This window comes from Natrix helvetica (genome assembly GCF_964273705.1).
Source record: "Natrix helvetica genome assembly, chromosome: 5".
NCBI classification, from domain to species: domain Eukaryota; kingdom Metazoa; phylum Chordata; class Lepidosauria; order Squamata; family Natricidae; genus Natrix; species Natrix helvetica.
The window spans coordinates 150198390-150219228 of record NC_138551.1 but is presented as its reverse complement, the minus strand read 5'-3'; the positions used below and the strand labels follow the sequence as shown (position 1 = coordinate 150219228).

General features: G+C 43.6%; 1 protein-coding gene across 2 annotated transcripts in view; it reads left to right on the top strand.

Moving 5' to 3' along the window:
- Positions 1-738: 738 nt before the first annotated feature.
- CFAP74 (cilia and flagella associated protein 74) overlaps positions 739-20839 on the top strand; it is an 89441-nt gene continuing 69340 nt past the window's right edge. The window contains exons 1-13 of one of the 2 annotated variants that reach the window (XM_081954878.1): positions 739-826; positions 5776-5981; positions 6884-6965; positions 7649-7792; positions 8654-8752; positions 12287-12391; positions 13859-14032; positions 15308-15418; positions 15571-15673; positions 16981-17138; positions 18222-18429; positions 19849-20019; positions 20404-20577. In XM_081954878.1, coding sequence (XP_081811004.1) covers positions 5858-5981; positions 6884-6965; positions 7649-7792; positions 8654-8752; positions 12287-12391; positions 13859-14032; positions 15308-15418; positions 15571-15673; positions 16981-17138; positions 18222-18429; positions 19849-20019; positions 20404-20577 — 1653 coding nt within the window. In that variant the 5' untranslated portion in view covers positions 739-826; positions 5776-5857. Of the gene's footprint in view, positions 827-4677; positions 4856-5775; positions 5982-6883; positions 6966-7648; positions 7793-8653; positions 8753-12286; positions 12392-13858; positions 14033-15307; positions 15419-15570; positions 15674-16980; positions 17139-18221; positions 18430-19848; positions 20020-20403; positions 20578-20839 lie in introns of those variants that run through there. The other variant, XM_081954877.1, reaches the window with a different exon arrangement.

Below are 20839 nucleotides of genomic sequence, written 5' to 3'. Positions count from 1 at the left end.
TCTACTATGCATTTTCTATTGTGGGAAAATGGAAGGGGGGGATCGTACGGAGTTAGATGATATGTAGCCATAACAACATTCTTTCTAGAAAGCCAAGGTCATCCTTTGTCTTTCCACCTCTGCTCCTGACCGGAACTGGATGGGTGGAAGCTGTCAGCATGGCAGTGGGAGATTGGACCATGGGATGGACTTGTGGGTGTGGGGGCAAGATCTTGAACTTTCAACCAGGTGGGGAAAACCGGGAAGCTTTCAGATTTGGGTTTTCCCAGATGTGTCAACATGGCTCTTTCAATAAATTGCAACTTTGAGGAACTTATTGCCTTGGAGTTTGCTTTGTTTAAGGGTGCTATTTGGAACCCTGACAAGAGCAACTGTATGGCTTGCTGTGTGTGGTTCTGTTTTTGAAGACTCTGTATTGTTCTGGTATTTTATCATGTTACTTAATTGTTGGCTGGTTTTAATGTTTCAATGCCAATTTTGTTGGAAGTGCCAATTAAATAAATATATGTTTAATGATATTGATGGTTTACATTTTTTATTCCTGTGAATAGTTGTTATAGGGGCCCATAATGCTGCTACAACAGCCCTGGTTTCTTGTGTAACTTGGATGTGTAAGTTGCACAAGGGTCGGTGTCAAGTGATGTAGCCTAGAGCAACATTTCTAGAGCCTTATCTCACAGGAGAATTTGAATCTCTGATCCGTAGGGCAACTGAATGGAGAGCTAGGTCAATAGAAAAAGCACTTCACCAAGTAATTAGAAGATGAAAATTCTTCTGGAACCTTTGAAAAGGAGCAGAAAATTAGCTTGCCCTTGCTGATTCGCAGGTATGTGCATGCACATTGACAATGTGGGAAGACCTAAAGCCATCACGTTACTCTTTTTTTGGGGGGGGACATAATGCTTGAAGAAGGGTGCAGTGTGTTTTTTTTACCCCAGGTTTACTCATCCTCTCTCACAAGGAATGTCGATGGAGATTCCCAGTCATCCCAGTCATGTTTGCCCCAAAGGTGCTTTTCAAAAGACAGCAGGACTTTTCGCTTCTCATCCAACAAGAAACCTCTGGAAGTTCTTCCATTCAGAACTGAAGAAGCTTATTGGAATGGAATGGAATAGAATAGAAATAGAATAGAGCAGAATAGAATGCAAAATAGAATAAGACTAGGCTAGACTAGACTAGACTAGAATAGAGCAGAATAGAATAGAATAGAATAGAATACAGCAGAATAGAATAAATGCAGAATAGAATAGAATGGAGAATAGAATAGAATAGAGCAGAATAGAATGCAGAATAGAATAAGAATAAGACTAGAATAGAATAGAGCAGAGCAGAATAGAATAGAATAGAGCAGAATAGAATAAATGCAGAATAGAATAGAATAGAGCAGAATAGAATAAGAATAAGACTAGAATAGAATAGAGCAAAGCAGAATAGAATAGAATAGAGCAGAATAGAATAAATGCAGAATAGAATAGAATAGAGCAGAATAGAATAGAATGTAGAATAGAATAGAATGCAGAATAGAATAGATTAGAATAGAATAGAGCAGAATAGAATAGAATGTAGAATAGAATAAATGCAGAATAGAATAAATGCAGAATAGAGCAGAAGAGAAGAGAACAGAATAGAATTCTTTATTGAGCCAAGTGTGATCAAGACTAATTTATTCCTCTGAGGAGAGTTTAACCCCTCCAAAAAAACCTTGTTCTGTGCCACTTAAGGCTAAAACTCTGCACTTTGTTTAAGAGAATCAACTGCAGTCCCCAAGCTGAAGTATACAAGATATTTACACTTAGTACAGTGCTAATAACATAAATCTCAAGACAGGTCAAACAATACTAGCATCAATATATTAATACAGCATTAATGTAATACCATTACATCATTATGTTGGTATAGCATTATTATAACATCCCAGAGGCCTAAATAAAACGATGGTCCCATTTGAAGAAGCCCCTTTGTTTACCTGGAGCAGGTGGCCTGTCAGAACTGATCCTTAGAGACGAAGGGAATAAAATAGGTTCCCAGGTTCACTAGAACGGCAGGGAAAATGTTTTTGCCCCATGCTTGTGTGGGCGGAAGTGTAGGGAGTGTGAAATCCAACTTAAAAGCAGCACAAAAGAGCTGTCATTCAAATGAAACACAAGAATTAATTTTTAGAGGAGCTGCCAGCTCTAAAAATAAAATTAAAAAGTGGGGGTAGAGGGAGCCAAAAAGAACAGCTTAGAGAATTAGAGCAACTGGAGTCCTCTAAATAAGAATTTATCTGAATGTTTTGAATCGGGCAAATTTTTTATTTTAGCTGTTGGCAGGCATTTCCTTGCCAGCCGGCTGGCAGACTAATTAAAAAATGTCTTCGTACTGTCGAGAAAATTACTGGTGACCAGGTTATTTGCTTATTGCTGCCATACTGTACAGATTTCATTTCTCCTTAAAATATTCCAGCTTGAGCAAAATTCAAATTATGTTGCTGTCAATCAAAAAAGGCCTAGAATTAGGAGAACTGAAGAGTCACTTTGTGCTAACGCCCAAGAGCAAACGAAAGAAAATCGGTGCCTTCTATTTGCTTTGGGCTGCCACTCCTATATTCTTTGGTCACTGGTCACCCTGGCTCGACTTATGACCACCATTGAGCCCAAAATTTCTGTTGTCAAGCGAGCTTTGCCCCATTTTGCAACCTTCCTTGCCACCGTTGCTAAGCGGATCACTGCCAGTTATTAAGCCAGTAACACGGTTGTTAAGTGAATCAGACTTCCACATTGACTCTGCTTGTCAGAAGGTCGCCAAAGGGGAACACGTGACTCGGGGACGCTGCAACCGTCATAAATACGAGTCAGTTGTCAAGCATCTGAATTTTGATCACATGACCCCGGGGGTCATAAATGTGAAAAACGGTCATAAGTCAGTTTTTTCAGTGCCGTTGTAACTTCAAACGGTCACTAAACGGACTGTTGTACTAAGGAAGAGTTGCTTCGCTCTTAGGACTAGCAGCAACAATTGAGACAACCACAAGAGGGCAGGAAACATTAGATTTATTAATTTTTAATACTCTATCCTGCCATCTAGTGGTCATCTGCATTTTTACTCCCAGATCTGATACCCTTTGCTGCATTATACTGGCTGGGACTGTTCTAAGCTGGAACTTCAAACCACAATTAGTTTTATTCACCCTCGACTTATTTACTTCAAAGGTTTGTGAAGATAAATATGATATTTATTTATTTATTTGGACTTCAAGATGTTGAGGAGGGAAGTGCCACATATTTTGAGATCTTGGTAGGAAGATGTAAATATCAAGTGTCACAGCCGTTCGTTTAGTGACTGGAGTTACAGCGGCACTGGAAAGCATGATTTACGACCATTTTTCACACTTACAACTGTTGCAGCATCCCCAGGTCCGTGTGATTTACATTCGGGCGCTTGACAACTGACTCACATTTATGACGTGATCCCCTTTTTATGACCTTCCGACAAGCCAAGTCAGTGGGGAAGCTGGATTCACTTAACAACCATGTTATTCCTTTAACAACGGCAGCGATTCGCTTGAACAAAGGCGGGGAGAAAAGTCATAACATGGGGCAAAGCTCAACAAATTTCTCATTCAACAACATAAATGCTGGTCTCCATTGGGGTCATAAGTTGAGGACTACCTGTATTTTGGATTCCGTTTAGTTCAACTTGCCTCCGCAAGTTGTGGGTGTGTTGAGGTTTGCAAGAAGAGATTAGATAGCCATTTGTCCGGAATGGACTGGAATCTCCTGCTTGAGTCAAGGGGTTGGACTAGAAGACCTCTTAGGTCCCTTCCCATCCATGTATATATTTGTCTGAAGTGGTGTAGGGTTTCCTGCCTGAGCAGGGGGTTGGACTAGAAGACCTCCAATGTCCCTTCCAACTATTCTACTATATTCTATTCTATCCTATCCTTGCCTCTCTTCTCCTCCCCTCCCCTCCATTAAAATATTTATTCTATTCCATTCCATTCCATTCCATTCCAATATTTATTCTATTCTATTCCATTCCAATATTTATTCTACTCCACTCCACACCACTCCGTTCCATTCCATTCCATTCCAATATTTATTCTATTCTATTCCATTCTATTCTATTCCAATCCATTCCAATATTTATTCTATTCCATTCCATTCCAATATCTATTCTATTCCAATCCATTCCAATATTTATTCTATTCCATTCCAATATCTATTCTATTCTATTCCATTCCATTCTAATATTTATTCTATTCTATTCCAATCCATTCCAATATTTATTCTATTCTATTCCAATCCATTCCAATATTTATTCTATTCCATTCCATTCCATTCCATTCCAATATCTATTCTATCCTATCCTATCCTATCCTATCCTATCCTATCCTATCCTATCCTATTCTCTCTCCTGCATTGTTGCTTTTCTTGCAGGCTTTTTTTGGAAAAACGAACAAACCCCAAACGGCTTTGCAAACAAACAAAAAGCAACGAGGCACCTTTAAGAGTTACCTGCCCGGTGGGGGGGGAGAGAGATCAGAACGGCCGCCTCTCCTCTTGAGCCTCCCCCCTCCCACCCCGAGGCAAATACAAACCGCTGGGAACATACCACCCGCTCCTTAGAAGAGGGGGGGAATCCAAAACTCCCTCCCCCCCATCCCGGAACATCCCAACTGCGCAAGCAAACGCTTTCTTAATCTGCAGGCTTCAAAGCGCGGGTGGGGGGGTGCGGGGGTGGAGAGAAAAAATATTTTTCCTCCTTCCTATAATGTGTCATCTCCCCCCCCCCCGCTTGCCTTTTCAGTTGGTTTGTCTCCGTTGCCTTAGGAGCTTTCCCAAACGGACGGACGGAGCCGGCGATTAAAACAATTGTAAGTTTGCTCCAACTTGCCTTCGCCAGTTGATACCGTTGTAAGCGGAAGGGAACGGGGTGAATGTAACAGTAACAGAGTTGGAAGGGTCCCTGGAGGTCATCTAGTCCAACCCCTTTGCACTGACCCTGCAATCACTGTCATTCGTTATGTAGCAGCGCTTAAAAAGGACCAAAAACCAAGTCATTTTATTTTTTTTTACTTGGGTTGTTGATGATCTCCTTGGGTGGGGTGGAGTGCCGACTGATGCCTTGGAAAAATCTACCTGTCTAAAAAAAATAAAATACAATTTTTTTAAAAAAGCATTGTAACGTCTAATCATGCTTCGTGGGGGGTGGGGGTGGACTAGATGACCTACAAGGTCCCTTCCAACTCTGTGAATCTGTTCTCTCTCTAGCAGGGATGGAGAACCTTTTTCGGCACCGAGATTGGCCGAAAAAGTTGGACGGAAACATCGCGCATCACACATGTCACAGCCATGTGGCGGAAAAGCCTAACGTCTGGGTTATAGCGCACATGTGCACCCGACGATCAGCTGGCCGGTGTGCATGCCCAGGCCGGTTTTTTGCACTGCTGCGCATACGAAGGTCAGCTGATCGTTGCGCATGCATGCACCCAGGAACAAACAGGCAAGACAGGGCTTGGTGTGCCATTTTGGGCACGCGTGCCACAGGTTCGCTATCACAGCTCTATAGCATAGCCTTCGTTGTCATTGTACATCATGTAGACCACGAAATCCCTATCTCTATCTGTATCTCCAAAGAGACAAGAGTTTAAGCAACGTCCAAGAACAGGACGAAGTAAATTGGGAGCGCCAAGATTTTAACTCCCGACTCTTGAAGAGGAAAAAGAGAGGAAAAGACTTCCATAGGACTTTACGGCCGATCAGGAAGGAAACCTTTCACCTTTTTCTGTTTCAGCTTATTCTTATGGTTTTGCGGTTGGACGCCCTTTGAGAAGAGGGGAACTCCACCAGACCCCCCCCCCGACTCCCACCCCCAGATGAGCAAGATGGAATTCCAAAATATTTTGGAAGAAGACCTTTCACCCGATTTATATCCCATCGTAGAGGGAAGCAAGGAAGAAGAAACAAATGTACTTGAAGAAATTGAGCAAGACGTGGAAGGTTGGAATGTCTGTCTGTCTGTCTGTCTGTCTGTCTGTCTGTGTATCTGTCTGTCTGTCTGTCTCTCTTCTATCTATCTGTCCATCTGTGTCTATCATCTGTCTCTCTATCTATCATCTATCTCTCTATCTATCATCTATATCTCTAGCTATCATTTATATCTCTGTCTATCTATTATCTTTGACTATCACCTGTGTCTATCTTCTATCTGTCTATCCTTATCTATCTATCTGTCTGTCTGTCTGTCTGTCTGTCTATCTATCATCTGACTATCTATCATCTATCATCCGTCTGTCTGTCTGTCTATCATCCATCTCTATCTATCTATCTATCTATCTATCTATCTATCTATCTATCTATCTATCTATCTATCCTATCCTATCTATCCTATCCTATCAGTCTGTCTATCATCTGTCTATCTATCTGTCATCTATCTATCTATCATTTATATCTCTGTCTATCTATTATCTTTGACTATCATCTGTCTATCTATCATCTACCTCTCTGTCTATCAATCATCTCTGTCTATCATCTTTGACTATCATCTGTCTGTCTGTCTATCATCTATTTCTGTCTATCTATCATCTTTGACTATCATCTGTCTGTCTGTCTATCATCTATCTCTGTCTGTTTATCATCTCTCTATATGTCTGTCTGTCTCCTAACTACTCTGCGCATACGTGCATCAGGAACAGGCCACAGCTGTTCTTCCTCCTCACTCACAGCAGCCTCCAAAGGCAGTTGCCTCTCTGGTGGCTGGGGAAATGTTGGACAGCTATCTCTATCTCTACATCTGACATTGAGCATCCATCAAGAGCCTTCCCCAGACTTCAGGACTGGTCCAAGCTCTTCTCCAACCTCCTCATCTTCCGAGTCTGACACTAGCTCTGTTTTCCTTGTAGGAGGTGAAGAAGTTGAGGTGGAAGCCCAGCCAGTTGAAGATGTTTCTTTTGAAGGAACCGAAGCGGCTACGGATATTAGCAAGTGAGTCTGTAACAGGTAGTCCTCGACTTACAACAGGGTTCAAAGTTACAGCTGCACTGAAAAAAAGTGCCTTATGGCCATTGAGGTGGATAAGGCGAGGGTGAATCAAACTAATTGTGGTTTCAAGTTCCAGCTTAGAACAGTCAGTATAATGCAGCAAAGGGGGGAACTGGGAGTAAAAATGCAGATGACCACTAGATGGCAGGATAGAGGATTAAAAATAAATAAATCTAATGTTTTCTGCCCTCTTGTGGTTGTCTCAATTGTTGCTGCTAGTCCTAACAGAGAAGCAACTCGGTCCTTACTACAACAGTCTGTTTAGTGACCGTTTGACATTACAACGGCACTAAAAAAAGTGACTTATGACCGTTTTTCACATTGATGAATCCCATGGTCATGAGATCAAAATTCAGACGCTTGGCAACTGACTTGCATTTATGACGGTTGCAGCATCCCTGGGTCACATGTTTCCCTTTTGCGACTTTCTGACAAGAAAAGTCAATGGGAAAGCCTGATTCGCTTAACAACCGTGTCACTAATTTAACACCTGTGGAGTTTCAACTTACCAATGGTGGCAAGGAAGGTCGTAAAATGGGGCAAATGTATTTATTTAATTTATAGACTGTCACTTATCCGTCTCAGGCTGTTCCTTGCTGTCGATAACATACTTTTCTAACCAATAGGAAAAGTTCGGAAGGATTCCCGGTGCCGACCCGAGGACGGACCATGACCTACGCAGACCGAGTTCGTGTGCTCAACTTACGACGAAACCTGAACCAACTCGACAGTCTCACCAAAGAGAAAGAGCTGCTCATTCAAAAAACAAGGTCAGTTTTCTCCCACTGTTGTCTTCCTTTTTCTACCATGCCCGTAGCTCAGAAATTCATTCCGGCTCCATTTGGAAGACGAGGCAAATGCTCACAAGGAAAATAACTCAATTAACTTTCATTACCAAACAATCCAAAAGATCTAAAGGTAAAGGTTCCCCTCGCACGTATGTGCTAGTCGTTCCTGACTCTAGGGGGCGGTGCTCATCTCCCTTTCAAAGCCGAAGAGCCAGCGCTGTCCGAAGACGTCTCTGTGGTCATGTGGCCGGCATGACTCAACGGCAAAGGCGCACGGAATGCTGTTACCTTCCCACCAAAGGTGGCTCCCGTTTTTCTACTTGCATTTTTACGTGCTTTCGAACTGCTGTTTCAAAAGAAATCCAGTTATTTGTTAGGAGGAACATTTCAGCAATTACCTAAGTAGAGTCAGATCTGACCTCACGTACGTTATGGCAGAACTTTGCCCCTGTTTCCCTCCCACCCCCCCTCCCCTTCGTCTGTGTCATAAATCACATTATCCAACAAGGTGCTCCAGCAAGCTGTAGAATTCCGCGCCTCACAATCCTAGTGGGTTAACCTGACATCCGACCCTAGGCAACGGTATGTGCGGAATGTATTCTTTCCCCACACACACACACCTTCTGCCCATCATTGCAACTCGATAACAGACATGGCAGTGCTTTGCGAGTTGACAATGAGTTATGCCCCCCCTAGTGTAGCACCTCTTTGGGCTAGTTTTTCCTTTTAATCTATGCGCGGCATATTATCGGCATGGGAGGGCGAGTAGTGCCACAAGCATCCCAAGAAGAAACAGCCTGTGCCAACTGCTCTGGCTGAATCCTGCTCCCCTCTTGTTTCCAGGGAAGAGTTGGCGACTTGCCATGACCGACTAGACATGCTCTCCGACCAGCAGAAGGACGTGGAGGAAGAAATTGAGAAGAAGAAGGAGGAAGGGAACATGTAGGTCGCTTGCCCACCTTACAAGCAGTTTCTCCTCTGGGTGTTTCCACGGGGGTTATAAAATTGACTGAATTCGGCTCCGTTTGGTGGCTGAGAAATTAGAGCTGAGGCAGCGCAGTGGTCAGAGTGCAGTACTGCAGGCTACTTCTGCTGACTGCCGGCTGCCTGCAATTTGGCAGTTCGAATCTCACCAGGCTCAAGGTTGACTCAGCCTTCCAGCCTTCCAAGGTGGGTAAAATAAGGGCCCAGATTGTTGGGGGCAAAAGGCTGACTCTGTACCCCGCTTAGAGAGGGCTCTGAAGCCCTATGAAGCAGTATATAAGTCTAAGGGCTATTGCTATCTTCCTTCCTTCCTAGTGCTTAGAATGCAGTACTGCAGGCTAACTCTGCCCACTGCTAGCAGTTCAATCCTGACCCACTGGCTCAAGGTTGACTCAGCCTTCCACCCTTCCGAGTTGGGTAAAATGAGGACCAAATGGTAAAATGATAAAATTGTTGGGGGCAAAAGGCTGACTCTGTATACAGCTTAGAGAGGACTGTAAAAGTACCGTGAAGCGGTATATAAGTCTTGAGTGCTATTGCAAAATCCCTATCTGCCACTTCTTTGATTTCTTCTGTGTAAAAGTATTTAATGAATTAGCGATAAAGGTCTTTGATAAATAAAACAGAGTTATCTCCAGAGATCGCAGCCAGCTACAGGAGGAGTTAACCTTTTCCAGGTGTGTGCAAAAAAAAAAAGTCTATTTCTGATGCCATCTTTTATCTGTCCCACAAGTTATTAGTGCGTGAAAATGGGCTTTTGTTCAGCGAATGTAGGTCTGTGCCATTGCTTTCAAACAGCTCGCTTTTTTTCGCTGCGACCTCAGAGGCAAGAATCCATCTAGGAGACTTAAAACCAGCATTGGGGACAAACAATGTCCCCCCTCCCCTCCCCGGTCACTGTTCGTTCAGTTTAATCACAAATAAATTCCTCATTCCCTTCCCCACTCTTTAAATCAAAACATTGGCTAAAACGTTCTTGAGGTGCAAAGTTCTTGCACCGGGATCAGCCAAGAAATCAAAGAGCTGGAAGGGACCTTGGAGGCAGGGTGGATAAAAATCTATAGTGTTTTTTTTTTTAATGGATTTTTAAAAATTTAAATCGGATTTATTTTCACATTTTTTTAACCAAATTTATTTTAATAAAATGCTTTTGGAGTAAAAATCTATCTGAAGATAGATAGAGTAGAGTAGAGATAATAGAATAGAATAGAATAGAATAGAATAGAATAGAATAGAATAGAATAGAATAGAATAGAATAGAATAGAATAGCAGAGTTGGAAGGGACCTTGGAGGTCTTCTAGTCCAACCCCCTGCCTAGGCAGGAAACCCTACACCACAAATGGTTATCCAACGTCTTATTAAAGACTTCCAGTGTTGGGGCATTCACAACTTCTGGAGGCAAGTCATGAGAATTGTCTAGTTGAATCAAAAGAAGGACTAGGGGAGACATGATAGCAGTCTTCCAATATCTCAGGGGCTGCCCCAAAGAAGAGGGAGTCAAACTATTCTCCAAAGCACCTGAGGGCAGGATAAGAAGCAATGGGTGGAAACTAATCAAGGAGAGAAGCAACTTAGAACTGAAGAGAAATTTCCTGACAGTTAGAGCAATGAATCAGTGGAATAGAAGTTGCCTCCAGAAGTTGTGAATGCCCCAACACTGGAAGTCTTTAAGAAGATGTTGGATAGCCATTTGTCTGAAACGGTATAGGGTTTCCTGCCTAGGCAGGGGGTTGGACTAGAAGACCTCCAAGGTCCCTTCCAACTATTCTATTCTATTCTTTCCCTCCCTCCCTCTCTTTCTCTCTCTTCCCCCCACTCTTTTTTCCGTTGTCTCCCAGTGTTTGAAAAGTGTGCAAATACAACACAACACAATTCAAGTTTGCTTGAATTAAAAGCTGCCAGGAAGGCAGGGGAACTTACCCGCAGCAGATCAACTACATTTGCATAACCAGCCTTGTTGCTTCTTGCCATTAATTGAGTTAATATAGTTGCGACAAAGCGGAACGCATTGTGTGCCTATTGCCCCCCCCCCCCCCAAAAAAAAATCCCTCAAAAAAACCATCGCGATGAGCAGAATAGAAAGCCTCATTATGTGCCGGAGAGCAAAAAAAAAAAACCCAAATGGGCGAAGGTGACCCTCTGAAAATGCTTACGTTGAAAAGAAACCATTGGAGGCAGGATTGGATGAAAGTTGCATTCTGTTTGAATAAACCAGAGTAAATCTGGTCCTCTCGCAAGGAAAATGCCTTTGTTCCCCCCCCCCCCCAAATCCGTTTTGCAGCCTGGCATTTGGCAAAGGTGGCATCCAAGAACAGGTGGAATCTTTCCTCTGTGATATTTTCCCATTATCATCCAGTTTCTATCATGTTACAAAGCATTAGGATCAAACTGGGTTTAAGGACTTTATTTAAGGGGCCCCCATCAAAGCACAGGGAGTCTGAATTTCCCGTGGGTTTTTTTTTTCTTGAAGTTGCCAAATGTGTGTTCTGACCTAGACTTCCCCAAAAAGCACGAGGCAGATTCCTGGCCCCGACAAAACCCCTTTTATTAAACAAAGGTGAATTCCTCTCCTTCACATTCAGCCAAGGCCTGGCAAAGAGTCTTTCAAAGGAATATTTATGACCACCGACCTTATCTATCTTGGAAAGCTGCCATGTAAATATTTCTCAAATGAGGTGCTGTGCAAGGAAAATCTGGGCACAGAGTCTCTGAGATTCAGGGACAGATCTTCACACTCCTGAAACAAATCTAACGAATGAATTGTTTCCTGCAAAAGCCCCCTCCCCTTTCGCTCCTCTTTTATTTCCTATGGGAGGGGCCATTCACCGTCCACCTGTGGCTCTACTCCCAAGTCGACCCTGATTTCTGAGCTGTTCTTTTCTTCTGGCAGCTCTGCGCATGCACACACCAGGAACAGGCTCCAGCTGTTCCTCTGCTTCACTGCTGTCTAGCTCCAAAGGCAGCTCAGAACCGCCAGACGGCCTCGGCCCCGTCTCTGCCTCCATCGCTGGAAGCTTTCAAGAAGAGACTGGACGGGCCTTTGTCAGAAATGTTGTAGGTCTCCTGCTTGAGCGGGGGGGGGTTGGACTAGATGACCTACAAGGTCCCTTCCAGCTCTGTTATCTGGACCCGCATTCTTTGCAGTTGGGTCACGCCAGGGGCTGCCGTAATTATTATTTTAAATGCAGGCCCTGATGTCTGCAGGGGGCACCAAATAAAGAATCTTTTATTCGAAGTTCTGCCCGTCAGCTGGTGTAAAGAGACTTTTGAAAGAGACTTTTTAGAGTAGAATTGAAAAACATTCCATTACTACAAACCTCCAAAGGTTCAGAAAAACAGCGGCCTTGAACCCCTCCGGGCTGCAGAATTGTTTGGCCTTTGTTTACGTGCTGACTTTTTAACAATTCACTCTCTCCAATTTTCTTCCCCTTTCTTTCTTTCTTCCTTTCTTTCTTTTTTCCCCTCCTCCTCTCCTCCTTTGAATGGCTCAGCGCGGCCGTGTCTCGCCTACAGGCATTGCATCGGCGCTTGTCCACTGAACTGGGAAACGAGAAGGAACTGGAATCCAAAATCACGGCCGCCCTAAATGAAAGCGTGTGAGTGAAAGGGGAGCAGGGGTGGGGGTGGGGGCGGGAAGAGAGTGGGGGGACAGATTGGGCCAACCGATCCTTGTGCTTTCCTCTTAATGCAATTTAGCGGCTTGGCCCGACTTTGGGAGTGGGGAAGGGGAACAATCTCTAAAAAAAAATGAATGTTTTATAGGATGAAGGGGAATGGATCTATAAATATGCAAAGCACGTTCTACATTTTCCAAGCTCCGTTAGAAAAGTTTGGGCTTTGGGCAAGGAAGCTTTTCATCCCTCTCCCCCATCTTCTAACTCTTTTAACAGTTCTGCCCAACTGAAAGGCCTCTATATTCCTATACTGTTGAGTTTTCTGTAGGAATTCAAGCTGTCACTTTAATATCCCCTTCCCCTTTCTCCTCCCCCGATGAAACCTCGTACGGGAGGTTGTTAAGTGAATCAGGCTATTCTGACGGAGGGTTCCCAAGAGCCTGGAGCAAACTCCTGATCCCAACAAAAAACCCTTTTATGAATTGGCTGTGAATTCTGTTCATTCATATCCAGCAAAGTCTTTCAAGGGAGGATTTACAGTCACAGACCTTATCTGGCTTGGAGAGCTGCCAGGCCGATCTCTGCAGAACTTGGCCAGGAGCCTCGGAGAGTCACCAACCAATTGAGCGAACTAATTGTCTCCTGCAAACTCCACTCCCCTGTCGCTCCTCTTTTCTTTCCTCTGGGAGGGGCCATTCATCGTCCACCTGTGGCCTTACTTCCAAGTCAACCCCTGTTCTTTAGCCGCTCCCTTCCTCTGGCAACTCTGTGCATGCACACACTGGGAACAGGCTCCAGCTGTTCTTCTGCCTCACTGATGTCTGACTCCTAAGGCAGCTGATAACTGTCAGACGGCCTCAGCCCCCTCTCTGCCTCCGACACAGAGCCCTCATCCGAGCCTTCCCCAGACTCCAGGACTGGCCCATCTCCCTCCCCAACCTCCTCACTCTCTGAATCTGCTGCCCGCTGGCGGGCCACAACAATTGCTGAGTTTTCTTTAGGAATTCAAGCTGTCACTTTAGTATCCCTTCCCCTTTTTCCTCCCCTAATGAAACCTCGTAAGGGAGGTTTAGCATAAGAGGAAGCAACCGGCTTGAAGCCATCCTGGATTAGGGTGGACTTGAACTCCTATCTCCATAGCCTACGTCCAATACCTATCCCAACGTCACAACCCTGGCTGGTTGTGTTGGAAATGCGTTGAGGTTTCTCAACCTGGTTGGGATTTCCTTGTGGTCTTCCATCCGAGTCCTAACCCGGTGCAGCTTGGCTTCCCTGTTTTGAGATCAGCTAAAGTCTGATTAACTCCAGGTGAAGAGCAGCCACTTCTGTCACTAAGGGAGGGGAAGGTGAGGGCTCTGGCGCCAAGAGAGGCTGCTTCCAAGCGTAACGTGGACGGATGGGTGTCCCCAAAGCCGGTTCGATGCTGATGAAATCCTCCCTTTGCCAAAGGTTCGAAATGTGGAAGATTGAAATAGAGCAAGGAAATTTCGCCAAACTCCGCAAGCAGCTCAAAGTGGACGAGGCAGAGCTGGATCAGCAGCGGCAGGACCAGGCTGAGGAGAGGCTCCAGAAACAGAACGACTTGGCCCAGCTCTTGAGCCAAAAGTGGCAGAGCAACGAAAGGTAGGCTGGCTTTCAAACCCCTCCTAAGGATGCTTCGAAAGTTCCACTACAGCTCGCATTAAAGGCACCAGGAAAATCAGGAGACCCAGCCAGTTCCAATGGATATTATAAAGATTTTGTCGGAGTTCCAACCAATGCCCTAATAAAATTAAGAGTCTCCAGCCATTTAAGCAAGAAAAACCCAGTTGTTTATTAGGCGCGTCTGGCTCTGACTTCACCTAACCCGCACCTTGCCTCTGACCCTGTTTCTCCCTCCCCCCTGCCTCCCAGGGTGTGTCATCAGTCACATTCCCCAATGAAGCCATTTCGCGGGTCGTAGAAGTCACTCCCTCCGGCCGTTGCGGGTCTCTGTGGAGATGGCCTTGGCTTCGGCCGGCTAGGCTGTGTCTTGTTTTGACTGAGGCCTGAATTCCTTGGTTTCCCACCCCTCCTGCCTAGGGCAACTTGGGAGCAGGTCAGGAAAGCTTCACGGGTTTGACAGATGTATTGTAAGCTTGAGCTCTCTGCAAGAACCTGAACTACTAACAGCCAAGGGAAAGTAGTGGGAGATAAGAGTGAGAAGGAAAACAGCTTCTACCCCAGGGCAGCATCCCTATTGAATTCTTACTGTATATGTGCAATATTAGTGCAGCACCAGGGGTTTTCAATTCAATTGTATAGAATGTGAAGGATGCGTCTTTGTGTTTTTATTTTTATAGTTATAATGTACACTGAAGATGGCATTTAATTTTATTGTATGCGGTGCAATGACAATAAACTAAAGTAAACTAAAACTAAAACTAAACTAAAACTAAGCTACAGCTAAACTAAAACTAAACTTAAAACTAAACTAAACTAAAACTAAGATAAAGCTAAGCTAAGCTAAGCCAAAACTAAAACTAAAACTAAACTAAAACTAAGATAAAGCTAAGCTAAAGCTAAAACTAAAACTAAGCTAAAGCTAAAGCTAAAGCTAAAGCTAAAGCTAAGCTAAGCTAAAACTAAACTAAAACAAAACAAAACAAACCTAAACTAAACTAAACTAAACTAAACTAAACATAAGCTTAAACTAAAACTAAAACTAAAACTTAACTTAAACTAAACTAAACTAAACCATCTTAAAACTAAACTAAACCTAAATCAAAACCAAAACTAAAACTAAAACAACTAAAACCAAAACTAAAACTAAACTAAAGGATGACTGATGAAAAACCTTTTCTGTCTATTACACATTAGGATTTTGCAGTCCCCTTTGAAAAAAAAATCCTGTGGTTTTTTTTCTCTCTCTCTCTGTAGAAAAATCCAGGAAGCGAGCCAGGCTTATGAAGAAAATCTGGCCACAGTGCTGGAAGATTCTCAGAGGAACCATGCAAAGGCTGTCCGGTTTCTGAAAGAAAGTTTAGGAAAGTATGTCGTTTACCTTTTCTCCCCTCTGTTTCTCCTTCGAAAGAATGCAAGAGGTCTGGTCCGTTAACTTTTTGGGGTTTCCTTCTCCAACCTTGTGGCTCCAAATATCTTCGCCAAAATGGATCAGGATTGACTCTGTGCTTTTCCAACAGGATTCGTGAGAAGGAATCGATGGAGGAAGGAAAGCATCAGGAACACTTGCAGAAAAGGATGGAAACGGTGTTGTCTCTGAAAAATAGCATCAGTTCAAACCGGGTGAGGGCTAGCTGCTTGAGAAGGAGAACGTGCCTTTACTGCTTTTTTACAATAAAGCTTTCGAAATTGGGCCTTTCCGGTTTCAATTAATTAAACTCCAGTGGTGTGGGAAGAATCCTATCCCAGTCTCTTTTTTCTTCCTTTTTTTTTCTTTTAGCCTGTAAAAAAGGGAGTTTGTAAAGGGATGGGGAAATTTGTATCGGTTACACAACACCGCTAGCTATGCTGTAGTTCGCAACTGCCGTTTTGTTGGGGGGAAATGGAACACGTTGGCCAACAATGTTCGGAATGAAATCAAACAACCGAAGTCTTACTGTAAGGAGGCTTCAGTCTTAGACCAAGCCATGATTTTAACTCAGCTTTCCTGACTAAATCACAGTTGGCCCTAGGCAACTTTCTGAACCAGCTTCCAGATCAATCAAACCATTTTATGAATCTATCTATATAAAAATGGCTGTGTATGTATGTATGTTCCAACATAACTCTGGAACGCCTTGAGCAATTTCAACCAAACTTGGTATCCAGATGACTTACTCTCTGGAAACAAATACTGTGGGGGTAAGACACCCCTAAACACCCCTCGGGAGGGGTGTGTGTTTTGTTAAGATACAGCCTGTTGTGCCTTAAAATGGATTCTACTGTACAGTGCAGTAGAGTTGTCAGGCTTCACAGTACTCCACAAGGGGGCTCCCTCTGATAAGGGGGAAAATCCAACATTAAAAATTACATTTGGTCCAAGGTTATTTTTGAGACAAATGTATGGATTAGGATAAATAAATGCCTGGGCAACACCAGGTTATCAGCTAGTTTGAATATAATTGATAGAATTTATTTTGGAGGGGGGAGGGGGGAAGAAATAGAGGCAGTTCTTGAGTTACAATAGTTCATCTAATGACCATCTGAAGTTACAGTGGCACTGAAATTGGTGACAAATTGGTGGTCTCAAATTTAAGACCACCACAGCATCCCCGTCACGTAATCAAAATTCAGTTGCTTGGCAACCGACTCATTTGTGACAGTTTGCAATGTTCTGGAGTCATGCGATCATTTTTTTTGTGACCTTCAGTCAATGGGGAATCCAGATCCGCTTGACTTAGTTTAACAACCATGGCGATTCACTTAACAACGGGGGCAAGAAAGGTCGTAAAACGGGACAAAAATCACTTAACAGGTGTCTCCCTTGGCAAAGTTGGGCTTCGTTGTGGTCGTAAGCCGACATGTAACTTTTGAAAGCAATTGAAATCTGGGCGTGTATTTAAATATATATATATATATATATATATATTATTTTTAATATTCTTATCTAGGAAAATCTCCGAACTCGTCAAGTCCTGGGCAAATTGATTGGACTTGATGCTCAAGAGCAAGATCAGAAAATCAAGGAAGCCATTCAGGCTGAAGGACACAATGTGACCCGGGAATTTTTTTGCCAGAAGCGACAAATCGAGTTTGAAAAGCGGAAAAAGTGAGCAGCTAATTTTCGGTGAAATACCATGTTGATGGAGTGGGGGGAGAGTGCTGATAAATTAACAGCCTTTATGGTTATTTCCTCCTAAGTCCTCCATAGGTGAAACCCATTGCAAAAGGCAGGGGGGGAGGAAAAGTTTTTTAAAAGGACATTTGGACTAGAACTCTCTTTGCCATTAATTAATTAAGAATTTAAATTTACTCTAACATTTCAGGGCAATTTTCTGCTTGAAACTATTCTTTTTTTAAAAAAAAATAGCTGTATTGTTTTAAAAGTACTATGTGTGCACATAGATTTTTGTTTTCCTTTCTGTAATGTTATTTTTAAGGTATTTTTCCAAATTTCAGAAAATGTTGGCTAGAGGTAGAGTAGATCTACAAAATAGAATTATTAACCCCTCTCCGTCTGACCTCCTCCTTCCTCATAGCTGGTCATTTCTTGTTAAAAACATGGAAATTCTTCTTCCTTAGTTAATTCTAGGCGATCAGCCGTAAATTTTGTCAACAGGTGAGAGGAGACCTGAATTTTTGCAGCTAGTAGCCACCAGCTATCCGAGTTCTTTTGTTAGCAACCTCAACAGTCCCTTTCAAGGAAGGATATTTTCAAATGCAACAAAAATGCAGGTCACAAAATAAAGGACATAGTTTCCCTCCTTCTCCTCCTCGTCCTCCTCCTTCTCTTCTTCTTCTTCAACCAAACTTGGTATACAGATGACTTACTCTCTGGAAACAAATACTGTGGGGGGTAAGACATTCCTAAAACCCCTTGGTGTGTTCTGTTAAGATACAGCCTGTTGTGCCTTAAAATGGCTTCTACTGTACAGCATAGTGGATTTGCCATAGTAACGGCTTCACAGTACTCCACAAGGGGGAAAATCCAACATTAGAAATTATGTTTGGTCCGGACATTTCCCCCCTATAGCTAAATACCCGGACAACTCTGAATTATCGGCTAGTATGTTTTTAAAAAGGATAAAAAGATTATTCCGCTTGGGCTCTTAGGTCAGCGGTTTGTTTCCTCTTGTTCCCCTGGGGTCCGTTCCCAGTTTGTCTCCATTGTCTGCCATTGCGTCGCCCACAGGGAGTTTCTGGACCAGCAGAAAACAAGGAAAATCGAAATTGTCGCTCGGATTTTGAAAGAAGAAGCCCAGGCGGAGAGAATAAAAGCGCAATCCCGCCCCCAGAAATCGAAAGGCCCAGACAAACTCTCTGACGCCATTAAGTGGCGCATGAAAACGTGGCGTTACATTGAGGAAACGTGTAGCGATAAGGCGGTGCCCGTCACACCGGTGAGAGAAAGCAGGGAGGGCTTCTTATTGTTGATAGGACTGTTGGATCAAATCAAAAACTTTCTACATCCTTCCTTCCTTCAATTAGCATCTTGTAAAGCAGGCATGTCCAAAGTGCGGCCCGGGGGTCAAATGTGGCCCTTTTTCAAATTTCAAGTGGCCCGCAGCCTCTTCTCCCCACTGGAGTTATTTGTTTAGTCTTTCATAAAATACCGTATTTTTCAAAGTACAAAGATGCATCTTTTTCCCCTCAAAAAAGAGGCTAAAAATCTGGGTGCACCTTATACACTGAATACAGCATTTTTTGCCTCCCAAAACTCTGCCCCCTTCACCAAAATGGCTGTGCATAGCCTTTAGGAGGTTTTCAGAGTGATCCTGGGGGCTGTGGAAGGGCATAAATGAGCAAAAAACGGGCCATTTTTTGCTCAACTTTGCCCCCCCAGCCCCCAGGAGCACTCTAGAAGCCTCTTAAAGGCTATTCATGCCCTTTTAAAAAAAGGCCCATTTTCGTGAAAAATGGGCCATTTTTGGGAGAGTGCAAAAACTTTTTTTTAAATTTGCCTCTTCAAAATCTTGGTGCGTCTTATACTCCGAAAAATACAGTAGTTAATTCGCATTTAATGTTAAGGGTTCAAAGAATGTCAGGCTGAATGATCGGCCCCACACATTTTCACCTCACCAAATCTGGCCCTCCTCGCAAAAAGTTTGGACACCCGTGTTGTAAAGGTTCTACGAAATGGCCTAGAATGGAAACTCTCCTAATATGTCGATGTGAGATTTCATCACCGCAAACATCAGCCTGGACAGGCAATGCAGAGTTGTATATCTTAATTCCCCCCACCTTTCCCCCCCCCCATAAATAGTAGATTTAAATGGGACGAATCCATGTGGACCTTTCTTGGTTTGCAGACCCCAGCGGTAAAGATGAGGTATACTGGTCCATAAGCCAAGACCAGGCAACCTTAAACACTTAAAGAGCCACAAAGGTCCTAACCGGAAGCCCCCCGTCCGTCCGTCCCCCGATTCAATTCTGAAGACAGCCAGAAGTCCCACCCCACCATAGAGTCTCCTCCTAGCACGGCATCTTTTTTCCTCTACTTGTCCTAACTGAAAACTCTATCAAGAGCTGACCAGCAACCCTTGGCCGAGACATAGTGCTTTAATGCCATCTTGGTTTGTCTTCACGGATGTTCTTGGCCAAAAAGCCATTTATTTGGAAGTAGAGATAGGCCTCTTTCAAATTAACTGAAGTTTCTGGGAGTTTATGATGAATTGAATGTGCTTTTTTCTCCTAATTCTTCCAATATATTTTGTGATTTAATTCACCTGGCCAAAATCACCATTTGACGTTTTCACCGTTCATGAGCGTCTCTCTCTCTCTTCCTCTCTCTCTCTCTCTCTCTCTCTCTTCTGTGGCAGAAACCGTGGCACAGCCCTTCCGTTTCCCCCTCGCTGGATGACAGGAGTTGTAACGCCTCTTGCGACTACGCCCTCGAAAGCAAAACCGAAGGCGAACAGGAAAATGCGGACAATATTCTCGCGGAGCCCGAATTTGTGGGGATCTGGGACCAGGAATATAACCCACTGCAGGTACAGATCCATAAATGTGATTTATGACACACACCCCTGGAGGATGGGGGAAACAGGGTCATAATTGGGTTGTAAATTACGTGGGGTCAGAGTTGGCTTCACTTGGATACGTGCCGACATGTCGCTCCTAATAAACTGGATTTCTTTCGAAACTTGGCTCAAGGCTCATGATTTAATTAGGGCATCCTAATTAAGGAACCCTGACACCCTACTTTAGCTAAAAAAGAGATAATTTCTTTGATAAAAAAGAGAATAAATGGAGAAAGCCACCATTTCCCCCTCAAATCTGCTTGTCCCAGCCTTTCTGAATCAAACGCTCTTTTTATCAGACTGCTTTATTTTATAAGCCCTTTTGAAACACACCGTTGCCTATTTATTACTCAGGTCTTGGATGACAAAATTGATTCCAAACCCCTCGGAGTGTCGAAACTCGAAAAGGACATTTTTGCCCGGAACTTGGAAAAGCTACATGCTGGAGTCATTCGCAAACACCGCGTTTGCGGACGTGAGTTTAAAGGATGTCCTTTTTACAGCAAGCCGAGCCTCATTCATTTCAAGGTGAGATACGACTTGATCAACAGCGTTCACACTGTTGTTGGCCAAAGTTAGGTTGTTTTAATCAGGACCAGGTCTGGGGTTGTGACGACCCAGGGCGTGGCACAAAGGCAACACAGCCAGAGAACTGGTATGAGTCCCTGTGCTCTCAACGTCCCTTTCACTCTCCGTCCTGGAGAAAAGCTCTCCCACAAACCTGCAGCCCAAACAGCTGAAAGCAAAATGACTGCAAGCAATCACTCCAGCAGGGCAAGATTGGGAGTGC